This window comes from Symphalangus syndactylus, chromosome 24, assembly GCF_028878055.3.
Source record: "Symphalangus syndactylus isolate Jambi chromosome 24, NHGRI_mSymSyn1-v2.1_pri, whole genome shotgun sequence".
Classification (NCBI taxonomy): Eukaryota; Metazoa; Chordata; class Mammalia; order Primates; family Hylobatidae; genus Symphalangus; species Symphalangus syndactylus.
This window is the reverse complement of record NC_072446.2, coordinates 66,549,255-66,568,304: the sequence shown is the minus strand read 5'-3', so window position 1 is coordinate 66,568,304 and position 19,050 is coordinate 66,549,255. Positions and strand designations below refer to the sequence as shown.

At 40.2% G+C, this 19,050-nt stretch overlaps 1 protein-coding gene across 17 annotated transcripts in view; it reads left to right on the top strand.

The window, feature by feature from the left end:
- Window positions 1–19,050, top strand: part of PLCB4 (phospholipase C beta 4) — a 413,770-nt gene that overhangs the window by 376,882 nt on the left and 17,838 nt on the right. For all 17 annotated transcript variants that reach the window (XM_055266705.2, XM_055266699.2, XM_055266709.2 and 14 more), the window contains 5 exons: window positions 96–145; window positions 290–355; window positions 9,381–9,496; window positions 13,451–13,526; window positions 15,665–15,840. In XM_055266705.2, coding sequence (XP_055122680.1) covers window positions 96–145; window positions 290–355; window positions 9,381–9,496; window positions 13,451–13,526; window positions 15,665–15,840 — 484 coding nt within the window. The remainder of the gene's footprint in view (window positions 1–95; window positions 146–289; window positions 356–9,380; window positions 9,497–13,450; window positions 13,527–15,664; window positions 15,841–19,050) is intronic.

Here is a 19,050-nt window from a genome sequence, read left to right as displayed (position 1 = left end):
CTTTCGATGAGATTTCAATATGTCAATTCTATATTACCAGTTATTCTCTCTGATTTTTAGTATACATAGTGACTTAATTTTTTTTGTTTGTTTAGGTATTGAACTTATCCCTCAAGTAAGGATAGAAGACTTAAAGCAGATGAAGGTAAAATTGCTTGACTATTTTGCAAGCACTCTTATATTACACATATTGGTGACACCAATATATTTTTGTTTCTCACCAAGTGTAATCATTGTGATTACAAAAAAAGAAAAACAACCTATTTTTGATTCTGTTTTTCTCCCAAAGGCTTACTTGAAGCATTTAAAGAAACAGCAGAAGGAGCTAAATTGTTTAAAGAAGAAACATGCAAAGGTACAGTGTTTTAAAGCTACTGTTTTGTGTTATGTATGGATGAATCATTTGTAGCCAGAAACACTACTTTGAAGTTGATCAGACCATTTAACAGCAATAACTCATTCTAACTGGTTAACAATGAAATTAAAAAATAGAATCGGTTTGGGAGTGCTTGTCACCTGTTTGTAGTCTGCATTTCTAACAATTCTTTCAAATGCATAACAAAGCTTCATCCATTTCAAAATTCTTTCACTAGGCCAGGGACAGTGGCTCACACCTGTAATCTCAGCACTTTGGGAGGCCAAGGCGGGTAGATCAGGAGGTCAGGAGTTTGAGACCAGCCTGACCAACATGATAAAACCCATCTCTACTAAAAATACAAAAATTAGCTGGGTGTGGTGGTGTGCCCTTGTAATCCCAGCTACTCAGGAGGCTGAGGCAGGAGAATCACTTTAACCTGGGAGGCAGAGGTTGCAGTGAGCTGAGATCGTGCCATTGCATTCCAGCGTGGGTGACAGAGTAAGACTCCATCTCAAAAAAAAAAAAAAAAAATATTTCACTAATAACATGATTATATAAAATATTGAAGATCAGCTCACAATTCTAGCCACTAGTTACCTAAATTGCCAGGTCACTGTCACATAGTTTGCCGTACACAGTGGTGCATGGAGGGTGAGGCTAGCAATCTGTCAACCTCCCACTCATAGCACCTAGAGAGAGAACACTTGTCACTTTTTCTCCCTTATGTAAACCTTGCCCAGTAGCCTACTTCTGAAGTAGATTTATTTTTGCTTTTTACGCATAAGAAGTGGTCTTTTGACAGTGATTGTGAAAAATTATAAGAGCTAGTTGCAAATTGTAAGAGAACAGCAGGAGGTGGCCCCAGGAATTCTCCCGTGGGTTGAAAAACTTCATGGCACTGAAACATCATCACTTCCAGACTCCCTCACAGATAAAGAAGAAAAAGGTAGTACCTCCTTCCTTCCTAAGGACGTATAATAACCAGCTGCTGCTGGTAAGATAATGTCTGTCCTCTTTTATTAAGGGCAACGAGAGCAAGAGAAACTTAATTTATAATTTATTAATTTGAAAGAACTTCTGAGTTCTTTTAAACTAACCTTGCATTCCTATTTCTTTATTCTCTGACCCAAGCCTCAAAGCAAGGCATGTCCTTCAGAACTTGGCTTGAGTGATGTACCTTTTAATCATTCCACATATTGAGATGCCGAGAACATTGACTGGAACCCTGTCATTTCTTTAAGAGTTTGTGCTCCTTTGAGAAGTTAGGCCTAATCTTATCCTAGTAATGTTCCCCGTATTACGGAACTGTTGGGCTCAATGGATTTGCTGATACAGTCACTTCACTTCAAAGACTGTTTCTAAGTTTCATGAATAATTCCATTCAGTGAAATTCCTTACATTGCTCAATGGGGTTATTGGAGACAGAACAATTTAAAGTAGGGACTTCAATGTTGTTGGTTATTGACAACAGGCTGAACTATGGAAAGCCAACAGAAAAAGAGTAAGAATGAGAAATAAGAGAGAAAGCACCTTAAATGACTTTAATTATTCGGAATAGAGTGGGTGCCCGTATGCTGCAGCACTATCTAACAGATTTTTCTTGCATTTAAATTGAATCTCTTTTATTGAGCAGACACCTCAGTGGCCTTTGGGCTAGTTGGAAACATAAAGATTTTGGCTTCATTTAATATTTTCATGAGGCCTGGCCAGAAAATATGCTGTGGCGTGTGGTAATAATAGCAGCAATAATAGCAGCTAGAATTCCTGCATGCTCAGTAATTATCAGATGCTGTGCTCAGCACCTTATATGCATTGTCTCATTTAACACTCTACCCTGTAAGGTAAATTCTATGTGAGTCTCTATTTACATGTGAAGGAATTAGGAATTAGTGAAGTTATCTGATGTGCCAGAGTTAGGAAGCAGCATAGCTGATATTTGAACCAAAATCAAGAGTCCAGAATCCGTAGTCTTGCACCATACTCCTGTGTAGGATATGGGATGCTTCACTAAGTGGACAAGTTCCCTCATTGGGTCAAATGCAGTGACAGCACATGGGACATTAGGGAAAATCACTATCAACTTTGGGGAGTGTTGATATACTGCTGATTATCAGGACTGTGATTAAGGAAGGATGCTCCTCAAGTTTTAGAACTTAACCTACATCAGAGTTGTCCATTAACTCCCTGGAGCCATCATGCCCGGCCCAAGCTAACTTCTAAGATGAAGAATATAATGAATATTTACTTGCCTAATATATACCGATGCCAGCTCTGTTAACATATTGTCTTTAGGCCAGACATGGTGGCTCATGCATGTAATCCCAGCACTTTGGGAGGCCAAGGCAAGCAGATCTCACCTGAAGTCAGGAATTTGAGACCAGCCTGGCCAACCTGGCAAAACCCTGTCTCTAGTAAAAATACAAAAATTAGCCAGGCATGGTGGCAGGTGCCTGTAATCTCAGCTACTTGGGAGGCTGAGGCAGGAGAATCACTTGAACCCAGAAGGCGGAAGTTGCAGTGAGCCGAGATTGCGCCACTGCACTCCAGCCTGGGTGACCAGAGCAAGACTCTGTCTCAAAAACAAAACAAAACAAAACAACAACAACAAAAACATGTCTTTAAAACCAAAAAATGAAAAACTGGTTAAGGAGAGGGGAACAATGTGGTGAATCTATTACCATTGGACATACTTCATGCCTGATCTCCATATGACGTGTTTATCCTAACACTGATTTTTCTGTCAGTCAACACTTTTAAAGTGGCAATACTAGCTTGTACATACTGATACTTGCTTAAGCACATATTCTTAGGTATTCTCATAACAGTTATGTAAAGGAGTACTATAATTATATGAGTTTTGTATCGGTTAGCTTTTGCAGGGTAACAAACCACCCTAAAATGTAATGACTTAAAACAGTGACCATTTATTTGGCTCACAATTTTGTGCATTAGTAGTTGGAGCTGGGTTTAGCTGGTTGGTTCTTCTGGTCTCAGCTGTATTCACTCATGAATCTGCTGTTACTACCAGTTTGGGACTGGCTGATTTAGGAAAGCCTCTCTTAAACCACTTCCTCTCTGCTTTATGTGGTCTCCTGTCTTCCAGCAGGCTAGTCCAGGCTTCTTCACATGGCTGGGGTCCTGAGAGATCAAGCAGATCACCGTGGTTTCTTGTGGCCCCAGCTCAGAACTGACACATCATCACTTCCACCTCATTTTTTGGCCAAAGTAGGTCTTAAGTCTGGCCTTATGAGGTCTCTACCTTTTGACAGGTGACAAAGTTACATCAGAAGTGGGAGTGGATGCAGAAAGGGAAATAATTGTGGCCATTTTTATAGCCTACCAGCCATTCAACAGATTAGCTTATTAATACTTAAAAAAACACAACTTCATTAAATCACCTAGTTTTTAAGTGGTGGAATCAGGATTTGAACCAAATTCAGCCTGGCTTGAGAACTGAGACTTGTAACCACTATACTCAGCTGCCTCTGATGTTTCCCACACTAATTTTTCTTCTCTTCACACATCTTTTTCTTTATGGTCTCAGTAACAGGTTTTTAAGAGCAATCATGAACCTATCAGGGCACAAATATCTTGGGTTCCTTCAGGACTGGTTTTTCAACATAAGGTCATTGGGCCAAGAGCTGGAGGCTTTACAAAACTATGTATTCTTGTGCCTATCTGACACTTAGCTATCATCCCTAAGAAAAGAGTATTGGAAATACAGAAATACATTTTAAATAAACTCCTCTCCTCTGCGTGCTAAATTTTGAGGACTGTTTTTTTAAGAACATTATGTAGCGCTTTTTACTATCTCTTGACCCCTTAGTAGAAACCCCACTAATTGCCTGCAAAGACACTTATCAAGCCTCCTTAGAGAAACAGAGGTTTTATCCTGTTGCCACATAATAGTGAGAATTAATTCCCACATGCTTTCTGTGAAAGGACATCTACAGCTCTTTTATAATAGCTTTCAGCCACCCAACATGGAGCTAAGGCTTACCACCCCAAAGCCTTATGTCATAAAATGACCTGCTGATGAAGAAATATGGCCTGGGCTGCACTCTCCCTAATACTGTGCCCCTGGCCCAAACAGCACTTGGTAGCTAAGAACAGGGACTATTATTTAGTCTATATCCAGCAACTGTAGGGAGATCTCAGCTCTTACTTGGCCAACCTGCATGCAGCTCTCAGGCCACATGCAGCTTAGGATGGCTTTGGATGCAGCCCAACACAAATGTGTAAACTTTCTTAAAACATGAGATTTATGCACGGACTTTTTTTGTTTGTTTTGTTGTTGTTGTTGTTGTTTTCTCATTGGCTATCATTAGTGTCAGTGTTTTATGTGTGGCCCAAGACAATTCTTTTTCCAATGTGGCCCAAGGAAGCCAAAAGATTGGCCACTCCTGGCCTAGATAAATAATTCTACTTTTTAGACTTAAAGAGAAGCAGAGAATCTGTGAACTAAATCTCAGCAGTTTAAGAAATAAATGTATGGCCCCAAGGACAGCTTATTTCCAAACTTGCAGGTTAGTTACCAGATAGAAAAGGAACAGTGGTGTGAGTGTGAGGTTCTGCCATTTGCAAATAGGTGTGCGATTTGCTGTTAGGATATTGAGAAGAAAAGATGGGGGTAATGACCATTTGCACCCCAAATGGATATAAAAATGCTCATTAAAATGCCTATTTTTGGAAAATGGCAATGGTCAACTGCCTTTGACCCTCTGAATGTACTGGCAATCAAACTTCTACTTGTCTCATACTTTCTAGAACCACTTCAATTCGAAATGGAAACTAGGGTAATGGTTTTTCAAGTGTCTATTATATGAGACACAGAAAAAGGAGAATTAATTAACAATAATCCTCCCCCAGCACATGACTGGGATCCAGAGCTGCAGTTACTTTCATTAAGAGACAGGCATGCTTTTCAATTGTCCAATGAGGTCAATTCCTTAGAGCCAAAAATGTAAAACCCAAAGTTGGATACATATCTCCAGTAACATGTTAGAAGGGGAATTACAATTCAAATGCCTGTGGGGACCAAGCAGGAAGTAGCTGAGGGAAGTTGGGCAGGTGTTGACTCCACAAAAGCTGGGAGCACTCATCTCTATCCACAGGCCAAGTCAGACTGAGCTATCACCATTGGTGCCTGGAGAGTAGATGGGTCAGTCGTGTCCTCTTAAAGGAGAGTCAAAAAATCAGAAAGCTTATCTGAATTTCCTGATCTTTTACTATCGGCCTCTAATTCAACCTCTTTTTGAAACTGCATAGGAAAAAACAAAAAAAAACCCAAAACTAAAAACTATATCTGCAGGCAGGATACATTCCTTAGGCCACCAGTTTGCAGTATCAACATTAAATGAGTCAAATGAAATGCCTGAGAAGCCTACTAAACTCTGGCATTTTCAGTAAAGCTCCTGATGGAAAATTTTCTGTTTGCTATGCAAGCAATTTAGCTGACAGCACCAAGACTGTTGTTAAACTCATCAATTTTAATTCATGGTCAGACCTTAGAACCAGACCTATAACTTAGTTTTGCAGTGGAAAGGGGCAGAGACACAGCAGTTGCCCTCAGAGTCCACCTATTGGTAATCTCAGAGTTACATGCTGAGCAAACATGATTTACTCCAATTTTTCAGCACTCTCTGTGGTGCGATCATTCACACCCATAGTCACATCAGTCACAAGAATGAATCGCAGCAGCAGTTTTCCCCAAAAGAAGCTGAATTTACTCTTTTAACTTGGATAAGAAACATACACAAATTCTTCTGCATGCTATACATGTTTTTCCCCAAAATGTCCCAGGTAAGGTTTACTTTAAGTCAACACATTTAATTTTGGTACTCTTGGCTTGAATGAATGAGAAATGTATGTCTCTTCCATAGTGTTTCATGATTTAACTAAGGAACAAAAGAATAAAATCAATAATGGACATTTTTTTTTAAGCTAAGATGGACTTAGAGATCATTTCATGCCTCCTTCATTTTACAGCACAAGAAGCTGAGACTTGACCAGAGTCACATGGAAATCAGTAATTAGGATCCCCATTTCTTTCTGAAAGGACAAGTGGTGTCTGGGAATCAAGTTATCCCGAAACACTTCGGCAATCACTGCCTACCGCACAGGGATGGAGTTTTGAGTAAAAAGAGAAACAGAGACAAATTTTCAGGACCAGCTTTCCTGTTACTGACATTAATTATAATCACTTTAATGCAATATGCTTTCAGTTTTTCAAATTATTTCTGCATACGTTGAGTAACCTTGCATCTCATAAGCAACTCATGAATTCAGTTAGGCAAAGGTACCTAACTCAGTTTTCTTTTCTTTTCTTTCTTTCTTTCTTTCTTTTTTTTTTTTTGAGATGGAGTCTTGCTCTGTCTTGCAGTGGCATGGTCTCAACTCACTGCAACCTGTGCCTCCCGGGTTCAAGCAATTCTCGTCCCTCAGCCTCCGGAGTAGCTGGGATTACAGGAGTGCACCACCACACCCGGCTAATTTTTATATTTTTAGTAGAGATGGGTTTTCTCCATGTTGGCCAGGCTAGTCTTGAACTCCTGACCTCAGGTGATCTGCCCGCCTCAGCCTCCCAAAGTGCTGGGATTACAGGCATGGGCTACTGTGCCCAACCCTAACTCAGTTTTCTAATAAAGACATTGAGGCCTGGGAAGATTTACATATGTTACACAAGGGCAATTGGTTAATTATTGGCTGAGCTGGGACCAGAATCTAAGTCCTCTTGCTATTTTCCTATGCTGACTTTTTATTCATGCAATAAATACTTATTGCGCATCTACTTTGTACCGGGCTTTGTGCCATGTACTGGTAAAGAGAAAAGACCTGCCCTGCTCTTGTAGAACATATTACATAGAGTTGAATCCAGCATAAACAACTTTGTGGTACAAAGAGCCCCATTCCTTATATCTGATTGGATTAATAAGGTTCACCAAAATATTTTCTTAGGAAAAAATCTGTGTCAATTTACATCCAAGCCTCAAAGTCTCTACTTGTCCTGTTCTGCACTAAAATATTTAAAGAAATAGTCTTCACCCTCCTTTCAATGATATTTGCAAGATAATATAGGACTGTGGCACTTCTGATATATTTTGAGACTTGCAGAAAGCTCCTTATTTATTTAATTTTTTCCCCAGGAAAAATTAACACGTGTGTTAGCCAACCATAATGACTTCTAAATCTTAGAAAGAAGACTAGGAGGAGGGCATTTTAGTAGGTACCAAAGTATTACAAGAGTAGTTAAATACATTCAGGGATACATCAACATGTTCCTCTATTCCTGGGGCAGTAGATCAAGCATGGAGGAAAGATTTATTGATTTAATTAGTCTGATTGATATCCCTATCTCAAGTCACTCTCTGTATGTTATCATGGGTATTGAATAGTATAGATAGGTTTGTATGTCACTGTGTTTTGAATAAGCTGTAACATACATTTGATACATTAGATTTACTTTTAATCCTAACAACCCTATGAAGTAAATGTCACTATCCCAATTATAAAGATGAGCATAGTCTGGAAAGGTAAGTGACTCACCCCAGCACTGAAGAACCCAGGTCCTTAACCCAGTGCCACATTGCAGAAGCTCTGGAGGAAATGTATTTATAGCACAAAGGTGCACACACATTGATAATATGGCTAGATTTATGGGGCATTCCAATTACAAATTAAGCCCAGATCCACAGCAAGCCCACCTAGCCTTTGTCCCCACCGTTAGTTCCTATGTTGGGAATCTTCCTATCCAGCATCACCCTTCTCCACTCCTTCTCCTAAAGACAAGAATGCTGAGGCCTTGTGCATGAATGCACTTCTAAAGAATTTATATATAAATGAATTGTAGATCAAGTCCTGTGTTAATTCACTTAGCTAGGAAATTAAGGAAGTCTTAGTAAAGACTTAAAAATTCCTTCCCCATTTATATTTTATGAAACCTTTAAAAGAAGTTCATGGATTAGATTTGCATAAAGTCAAGCCTACCTTAGAAAGAAAATAAATTTGCTTTTAAATTAAGGCACTCATTTTTTTCAGTAAGTGAAAGGAAATATGACTGTGAGAGGGGTTACATAACCTGAACAACATGTACACCCATTCCAGTCATGAATAGCATCCCATTTCTCTGGTTCTCAAGAGTAATATTAGGCTATAACATCAAGTATCATTTAGAGTTGGAACTTTCTGATTGTACTGATTTCCTCTGGGCTTGGGAGGCTGAGCAGCTAAAGAAATCTGATTTCATGTAAGTCATTGGCTGTAGCTAAATGCCTTTTTCATTGTCCAGGAAGAAATAATGTTTATATTGAAATACCTACTTTCCAAAGCATCGCAGCCCCAATTTCAATGGTTACATGAAGCAGATGGGAAAATATTTTAAATATCTGTAAAACAGAAGGTCATAGCTCCTGAACACTTTATCCTCATAAACTGCTTCTAGTTAAGTAAGCCAGTGAAAATATTAAGTGATGTAGGTTCAAATTCAGCTGATGGTGACAAACACAGTGATGACTCTCGTTATATAATGATGGCATTCAGGAGCTCCAAAATATGCAGGTGTTTAGAAACCATGTCACATGATGAATAGTTACATTTAGCATATACAAGAGAAGAAATATGGTGGCTGAACTTGCATGTTTGAGGACCAATGTGTGGAAGGGGCAGTAGGCTAATTACATGTCTCCAACAGCAGAACAAAGATGAATGGGTGGAAATACTACAGAGATGTGTATGTGTAGAAGAAAGGACTTCGAGACGATTGACACTACTCACTGCTGAGCAGGAGTGCGTTTGAACTGGGCATGTTCACTAGACTGAGGCTAGAGACTCCCATGTTGGGAATGCCCTTGGACAAAAAACTGGTGTTGAATGGGAGATCTGGAGTCTGCACCATTCTCAGATTTGGTTACTCCTTGACTTTCTAAATGAAGACTCTAGGGAAGCTGGTGAAAGTTATGCCAGCCCTATATGGTGTGAGCCATGCTAAGAGTCCAATTCATAACTGCAAATCCTTCTTGTTTAGGAACACAGTACCATGCAGAAGTTACACTGCACGCAAGTTGACAAAATTGTGGCACAGTATGACAAAGAGAAGTCGACTCATGAGAAAATCCTAGAGAAGGCAATGAAGAAGAAGGGGTAATACTGTTTATTTCCTTCTGAAGACTTTCCCTATGTTTATATTTTGTCTTTTCCCACAGTTTTGCTGCTGTTTAGGTCAAGGAAGAACCTAGTGTTGACTTGATTTTCATCATTAAAAATTATTCCTGGAAAGTAAGAAACTCATTCCTTTTGAATGCTCTAACATCATAACAGGTCAATGAGTGGATGTACCTTCTGATTTGGGAAAGGTTCTCAGCAGAGATTCTGAAATCTTTTAATTCATCATAATTAGTTCTAATATGAGAAAGAAACCTTGGCCTCAAATAATTGAAAAAATACCTCTTTACTCTGAGAATTGATTGTCCTTTTTGATTTTGAACTAATTTTAAATTTACAGAAAAGTTTCCAAAATACTACAGAGAGTTCCCTTATACCCTTAACTCACTTTCCCTAAATGTTAACATCTCACATAATCATAGTACAGTTGTCAAACCAGGAAATTGACAGTGGTGCAATACCATTAACCAAGCCACTGTGATTTTTCACATTTTACCAGTTTTTCCACAAGTGCTTGTTTTCCACTCTGGGATCGCCTCCAAAATTGCACATAGCATTTAGTTGTCATCTCAGTATGTGATAATTCCTCAATCTCTCCCTGTCTTTTGTGACTTTCACTTTTGAAGAGAGCTGGTCAGTTGTTTTGTAGAATGTCTCTCCTTTTGGATTTGTCTGATATTTTCTCATGATGAGAGTGAGGTTATGCATTTGTGGCAAGCACACCATGGAAATGATGCTGCTTCCTTCTCAGTCCATGATTTTGGGGGGATGGGGGTGTGACATTGATATGTCCCATTATTGGTGATGTTAACCCGGATGACTTGGTTAAGGTGGTATCTGACAGATTTCTGCACTGTCAGGTTACTTTTTTCCCTTTATAAATACTTTGGGGGAAATTCCGTGAAACCACGCATGCATTCTGTTTATCTGAGAAATTATTTTTCCTGCCTTTGACCTTCTCCATGGATTCCCCCTGGTTTTTATCTCTTTCATTCAGTCCCTGCTGATGTCTTCTAGTTTTCCACAACCTTTGGCATGAGAGAAAAGGAGAATGAGATTTCTTTTTCCTACTTAGGTTTTTTGGCATTTGGTTTTTGTTTTTTATTTTTGTTTTAACAGTCGCTCAAGATATACCTAGAAAACTAAACTCTGAAAACAGAACAGATTATGTTGGTTATAATTTTCTTGGACATTTGTTCATATTGCTGAAATTTCAGATCCCAAGATCTAAGTTCATGACATGAAACCAGTGTAATTTGCTTGAGGAGTAAATGGTGGGTAATTAAAATGCCTGCCCTGGTCTCAGGCCTCACTATTTGAGAGGCACCTTCATTGTTATTAATGTTGTATTTTTCAGAAAAATACAAATCAGGCAGTGATTATTGAGCATCTGTTATTACGTATCATCTGCCTTTTGTTTTTCCCGTAGGTTTCACTGTGTATCATTGAGGCAGAAATGTGCCTGTTGGTTAGAAAACATTTTGGTCTATATTTTAAGTGAGTAAGTGAGTCACCCACCTCAGAGCTCATGTGGCAATATTGGTAGTGTTTACAGTAAGTTTTGAGGACCTGTGATTCTTCTGGATTCTAACCACATCAGCTTTGGCCTATTTCTTTTTTGTAAATTAATTTCTCATATTTAATGACATTGTAGGCTATAATATTGAAACTGATGGTAGACGTAGACTTTAATACCAAGGAGCAAATTGTTGACAACTTTATAGTACTCTCCAAGAATAAGGTTATTTGTATTTACAAGATACCTTTTCAAAAAATGTTTCATGCATTTTTGTGGATCGGTGTATTTAGAAACACAGTTTTGGCTTAACCAAACCAAAAATCTTTATTAAGGAGATTTCAGACCCAAGCACCATAGAGTAAATTTCTTTGCTAAAAATAATATTACAATTTTCTGATTCAATCAGTCATGAGTGCTACCTTTAGAAATTAAAAAAATGGATAAAATATATCTTTACCTCATGATTGTTTTTACTCTCAAAGATAACGTGGGATCAAAATGTAATTTATTATAAACTTGGTAGTTATTAGAAGTGTTCCTGGTATAACACCTAACACCCAAAACAGGCTATTGAGTGCTCTTGGAGGTCTCTCAACAAATAAAGCCCTGTTTTATCCTAAATGTAGGTGAGACTGGAAAAGTCTAACCTGTGGATTTCTTCCTGAGCCTGTGCTGTCAAACACAGCACTCCTACCAGGCTCTCCACACAGAGCATTTCCAAGTACTCTAAACAGTAGAATCTTAGCAATACCTTAAAAGTTACTTCAAAATCAGACATCAGATATTTTCTTCTGGAAAGCCGTATCTGAGGAGAGTTTCTCATCATTAATATTGACCATGGTATCAAGACTGCCTGGACTTACTCTTGCTATGTCACCCAGGCTGAAGTGCAGTAGCACAATCTTGGCTCAATGCAACCTCCGCCTCCCAGGCTCAAGCAATTGTCCTGCCTCTGCTTCCTGAGTAGCTGAGACTACAGGCACATGCTGCCATGCTGGCTAATTTGTTGTATTTTTAATAGAAACAGGGTTTCACCATGTTGGCCAGGCTGGTCTCGAACTCCTGACCTCAAGTGACCCGCCTACCTTGGCCTCCCAAAGTGCTGGGATTACAAGTGTGAGCCACTGCACCCAGCCTCCCTGGACTTTTAACTGCAACTGAGTTGCTAAAAAGTTAGTGAAAGGGGAAACTGTGACAGTCCTTGGAGCTTTCTCATGCAGGATCTATTTTTGAAACAAATGAAAGGTTTCCCCTTACTCTTACCTACTCAGCTGAAAGGAACGATTGACCTGGGAAAGGGAAGCTTTATTCAAGTGCTTCCAGCTTTGGCTAATGACTGCCTCTCATACGCTTTCCACTCAAGGATCTTTAAGGTGATGGCAAAAAGATGAATGGGAGAACAAGGAAAGACAAGCTAAAGTTGGGAAATTCTAAATTACAGAAATTATTTTGCATAGCCCGAATAAAAAGAAGGTTGATGCACTAAAAAGGGGAAAATAAAATCTTGATTTTTAAATAAATATTACGAGTGCATGCCCTTATGCCCTCAGATAAGACTGTTGAATAAAACCTCTCATTGCATTTACTGTGAAAGATTTGTCTAGAATTAAGTCACGAGAATGTTTCGGCAGTGCTGCAAACTCACTGAATAACAGAAGAGAGAAGAAACTTGCTCAGTGCCAGCCATTGAGAAGTGCTAGATTTGATGCGAGACCTCGCATTTTTAGAGTAATGCTTCTCTTAGAGGAACTTGGAATTATATTATAATGAAGCATTCTGACTTGAGCTATAATAACCTAGAGTATACATGCTGAAGACGAAGCTCAGGACCTGTTCTTGTTTCAGCAGCGATGTGGATCTTCCAAAAGGAAGACATAATCACTGAAATAAGCAGTAATAGTTGCTGGGCACTCGCCTAGCATATATTTCCTACTCACAATAGAATAAGAAGCAAAAATTGCCCTGTGGTGCCAAGGATTGCTATTTTCTCCTTCACTGGCATATTTAAAAGACAAAAATCTGGCTTTATAACGAAATGGAAGAAGGAAAAATTCACTTCAAGTCTGAGGACCTATTTTCCAGTTTTCATCCCAAATAATATTTTATTGAATAAGTGAAAAATAGCTTGAAGAAAAACAGGAACCAAAATGGAAACTGAAAACAGCCCCTTAACAATGAAATAATTGTTAGGTTTGAAGTGCCTCTTTGTGTAGTGGTTGAATTGAGTAATCATGAAGCAGATAATATTTTGTAAGGTGTGAATCTATTACTAGAAAGACCAATGTTGCCCAATGAGCCATGACATCTCATATTTGATGAATATATTATCTTCATCAGAAAGCTTTGTAGCAAAGACCCACGGGAATGGGAAAATATCTAATTTCTGGCATGCATTTGCAACTTTCCATTTTCAGGGGAAGTAATTGTCTCGAAATGAAAAAAGAAACAGAAATCAAAATTCAGACGCTGACATCAGATCACAAATCTAAGGTAAGAAAATGCCCATTTTTACAGCAGTGACTTGCAGAAGGCACTTTGTAATTTTTTAGAAGGAGTACCTAGTGTAAATCAGAAATAACAGTAGCCTAGAACTGGTCTGGCAGCCTGCAGCTGATCTGGGATGTCAGGGGAGCCCAGGGTTCATGTTTGCCTCAGACTCACTGGCTTTAAGAACAGCCATTTCATGGAACATCTTCTTTTGTCTTGTCTGTTGAACTATGCTAACAATATTTATGTTGCCTGCCTCAGAGGCATCAAGTGAAACAATAAATGAGGATACTAAAAGGAAATATTAAATAAAATACAGAATATACTTCCCTATAGAAATAACATTAAACATAGGACAGAAAACCACCCAAATTGGGAGGTGATACTTACTCCATCCTAACTTTATATGGAAATTTGGGATGAGAAAAAATTAAGAGCTGATATTCTAAAAGAGAAGCCTAATTACTCACATTTTCTTAAAGACAGGAGAAAATAGGAGCTTGAGAGACTTTAATCAACTTTGTGGGCATTTGGAGAATTAAGTGTTAAGTCCCAGTTAAGAACAAAAACAATTCTTCCAGCAATAATAGTTTTTAAATGAAAAGGAAAAAAAAGAAAAAAAAAAAACCAGCAACAACTGTTAAAGAAAGCTCCCAAAAATAGCTGTGGTCAAACCAGCCAGCCTCATCTAGCTATATGCTGCTGTGTCATCTGGCCCAATGGCCCTGCTGCATGCATGGAGCAGCCAAGCTGTTCAAGATGTTCTCCGTGGTAGCTGTATATTTTGTAGGGCATGAACTCTATAGAGGCAGTAAGCCATTTGTCTTTAAGAGTTATTCCCCACTCTGTCTTCTTAACTGGAATGTTTGAAAATTAGTAGTTGTGCAAACTGTCATGATTCTTAGATGCTTGGCATCAATAAGAAAAGCCTTGGCAACAGTATCAGTTTGCTTTTGCTATATAATGAACTGTGTCAAAGAACAGCACATTAAAACAACTACTACAGTTTATTAGGTCACAGTTCAGTGGGTCAGAAATGTGGGCTGTACTTCTGCTGATTTTGGCTGGAGACACTTGTGTATCTACTGTCAGCAGGGGGTGTATGGCCTTACTTATGTATCTGGTAGTTGGCTGGCTGTTGGTTGTTTTCCTACATGACCTATCAACCTCCAGCAGGCTAGCACAGGCTCAGTCAGAGGGTAGCCACAGGGATCCAAGCATAGCAGAAGGGCAAGTACTTTCCAGCCTCTGCTTGCATCACATTTGCTACTATCTCATTGGCTAACAGGTCACCCAACTTCAAGGAGCTGGAGAAATAGACTTCAGCTCTTGACAAGAGGTGCTGCAAAACCCCACTGCAAAGAGCTTGGATACTGGGTGGGGAGGACTTTCTACCCTAGTGTCTATCAGGGTTGACACAGTAAGTCATGATCCAGAAATAAAAGAACACACAGCTCTCTATTCACACATGTGGCCTTGTGGACATGAAGCTGGAGAAACATAAGGTGATAAAGAGAATCCTGATGGAATTGGTAAAAGAGCCCAAGGTCCACACAAACCAGAGTGTTGGCTGGGTGTGGTGGCTCACGCCTGTAATCCCAGCACTCTGGGAGGCTGAGGCAGGTGGATCACCTGAAATCGGGAGTTCGAGACCAGCCTGGCCAACATGGTGAAACCCTGTCTCTAGTAAAAATACAAAAATTAGCTGGGCGTGGTGGCACGCACCTGTAATCCCAGCTACTTGGGAAGCTGAGGCAGGAGAATCGCTTGAACCCAGGAGGTGGAAGTTGCAGTGAGCCAAGATCATGCCACTGCACTCCAGCCTGGGCAACAGAGGCAGACTCTGTCTAAAAAAACAAAACAAACAAACAAAAAACAAAATAGAATGTTGCTAGGTGAGGCAGTAAAATAAGGGTTCACAGTTAACTATTCAGAGCCAAAGCAATTGATTTATTTTAATAAGCAATAACTTCCTGCTTCCCATTGATTAATACATATTATTTTTTGGTGGTTATAGGTGTCTCATGATTCACCAAGTAAGTTGGTGGGAGGAATCTGAAATACTTGAATAATGTTGTGCTTTTGGGTTCATACCTGACCTATGAGGATTACAATGGCACTGTCCCCTTTTTTCCGAACAGGTCAAAGAGATTGTAGCACAGCACACGAAGGAATGGTCAGAAATGATCAATACCCACAGTGCTGAGGAGCAAGAAATCCGAGACCTGCACCTCAGCCAGCAGTGTGAGCTGCTGAAAAAGCTACTCATCAATGCCCATGAGCAGCAAACCCAGCAGCTGAAACTGTCCCATGACAGGTGGGGGAATTGCCATGTCCAGAGTAAACATCTAATATTCAAAAACAAAAGCTGATTTTGTGTATATAAGAGAGCCAAGGTAATAAGTGAAATCAATTTGACATACAACATGTAGCTCTTTTGTATATCTCATCATATGGCTGATTATGAGCAAGATGAGCTATAAGAAATGGCCCCCAGGGGCCAGGTGCAGTGGCTCACACCTGTAATCCCAGTGCTTTGGGAGGCCAAGGCAGGAGGATTACTTGAGCCCAGGAGTTCAAGACATAGCAAGACCCCATCTCTATTTTAAAAAAAGAAAAAAGAAAAAAGAAATGGTCCCTGCCATCAGAGGGCTTACAGGTGTTGGCAAGATACTACACCCATATGAAAAGTTAAGTCAGATAACAAAGTCGCATATGACACATATTTTAAAATGTCATGGGCACTAAAGGCATCCAGCTCAGAGGAGCTCTACCTTTTCAGAGTGGTCATGGAGACTTTTCAAAATGGTAGGGCTGGAACTGGCCTTTGGAGAATGATCTGGATTCTCTTAGGAAGAAACGACACACAGAGAGATAAAGACCAATCAGTTGAGCTCCTAGAGTGACCAGGTTCTGATCATTTAATGGCTACCTGTGGAGAGAGTCTCCATTTCCCTTCCTTACAGTGTTAGGACTTCTGTGAATTTTGGAAAGATAGGCCTGATTAAGAAACAGCAAAGTATCAGTTTATTTTGGCCTGTGCCCACTTCAGCAAAGTGAATATTGCATTTGAAATACTGCAAGCCATTTGCTGGACTTATCCCTGAGCAGAAGAAGGCTGGTGTTTGTTACATCTTTTTATCATAGCTCAGTTGCAGCTTGCTTGGTTCTCACTTAGTGTCTACCGTATGCCACAGTTAAGGTCTATTGAGACACAACAGGAGTAGAAAATAGAAGCATTATACAAATAAATCAAACAAAAAATGTTTTTAATGCCAGCTGCATAAATTATCTGGCTGCATGTCCAAATTCCCAACATTACTTTGGAGTGACAGATACTGCCACAAGAACAAAGTGTTTTTGCTGTGGCTTCCAATTCTCATTTGAGGCAACTAAATGAGGTCTCCCATGCTCCATTTTCTGTGGGATAATGTGCTGTACCCCCATGCATTTTAAAGCATTCTATTTAGTCCTATAGGATTAGAAGTTGTCTTTTCTTTTTTCCTTAGAAATGCTCTTGATTTACTATGCAGAAAGGTGTGTTCATCATTCTGCCTTTGATGATTGCTACAATGCCAGATTTTAGGTGCCTACCCTTATTCAAAGATACTTCACAGAATACAGCACGGCACTTGTCTAATCTTCTTTTACATTGTTGAATAAAGAAAAAAACATTAGCTCACAACAGTAGGCATTATCTGAAAGGAAAAAACAAAATATACTAATTCTTGAATTGCTTAGGAAGTCATTTGAAGAGATCATGACCTAGTTACTAAAATACTTTAAAAAATATATCCATGGGCTTCATTCCAAAATGGCCGAATAGGAACAGCTCCAGTCTGCAGCTCCCAGTGTGATCGATGCAGAAGATGGGTGATTTCTGCATTCCCAACTGAGGTACCTGGTTCATCTCATTAGGACTGGTTGGACAGTGGGTGCAGCCCAAGGAGGGTAAGCCAAAACAGGGTGGGGTGGTGCCTCACCCAGGAAGCACAAGGGGTCAGGGGATTTCCCTTTCCTAGCCAAGGGAAGCCGTGACAGACAGTATCTGGAAAAACAGGACACTTCTGCCCAAATACTGTGCTTTTCCCAAGGTCTTAGCAACCGGCAGACAAGGCAATTCTCTCCTGTGCCTGGCTTGGCAGGTCCCACGCCCATGTAGCCAGGCTCACTGCTAGCGCAGCAGTCTGAGATCGAACTGTGAGGCAGCAACCTGGCTGGGGGAGGGGCGACCACCATTGCTGAGGCTTGAGTAGGTAAACAAAGTGGACGGGAAGCTCAAACTGGTGGAGCCCACTGCAGCTCAGCAAGGCCTACTGCCTCTATAGACACCATCTCTGTGGGCAGGGCATAGCTGAACAAAGGCAGCAGACAACTTCTGCAGACTTAAACATCCCTGTCTGACAGCTCTGAAGAGAGCAGTGGTTCTCCCAGCACGGCGTTTGAGCTCTGAGAATGGGCAGACTGCCTCTTCAAGTGGGTCCCTGACCCCCGTGAAGCCTAACTGGGAGACACTACCAAGTAGGGGCTGACAGACACTTCATATAAGTGGGTGCCCCTCTGGGACGAGGCTGCCACAGGAAGGATCAGGCAGCAATATTTGCTGTTCTGCAGCCTCCGCTGGTGATACCCAGGCAAACAGGGTCTGGAGTGGACCTCCAGCAAACTCCAACAGACCTGCAGCTGAGGGACCTGACTAGTAGAAGGAAAACTAACAAATAGAAAGGAATAGCATCATCATCAACAAAAAGGTCATCTACACCAAAACCCCATCTGTAGGTCACCAACATCAAAGACCAAAGGTAGATAAAACCACAAAGATGGGGAGAAACCAGAGCAGAAAAGCTGAAAATTCTAAAAACCAGAGCACCTCTTCTCCTCCAAAGGATCACAGCTCCTCACCAGCAATGGAACAAAGCTGGATGGAGAATGACTTTGACAAGTTGACAGAAGTGGGCTTCAGAAGGTCAGTAATAACAAACTTCTCTGAGCTAAAGGAGCACGTTCGAACCCATCGCAAGGAAGCTAAAAACCTTGAAAAAAGGTTAGATGAATGGATAACTAGAATAAACAGTGTAGAGAAGACTTTAAATGACCTGATGGAGCTGAAAACCATGGCACGAGAGCTTCATGACACATGCACAAGCTTCAATAGCTGATTCGATCAAGTGGAGGAAAGGGTATTGGTGATTGAAGATCAAATTAATGAAATAAAGTGAGAAGACAAGATTAGAGAAGAAAGAGTAAAAAGAAAAGAACAAAGCCCCCCAGAAATATGGGACTATGTGAAAAGACCAAATCTGTGTTTGATTGGTGTACCTGAAAGTGATGGGGAGAATGGAACCAAGTTGGAAAACACTCTTCAGGATATCATCCAGGAGAACTTCCCCAACCTAGCAAGGCAAGCCAACATTCAAATTCAGGAAAGACAGAGAACACCGCAAAGATACTCCTCGAGAAGAGCAACCCCAAGACACATAATTGTCAGATTCACCAAGGTTGAAATGATGGAAAAAATGTTAAGGGC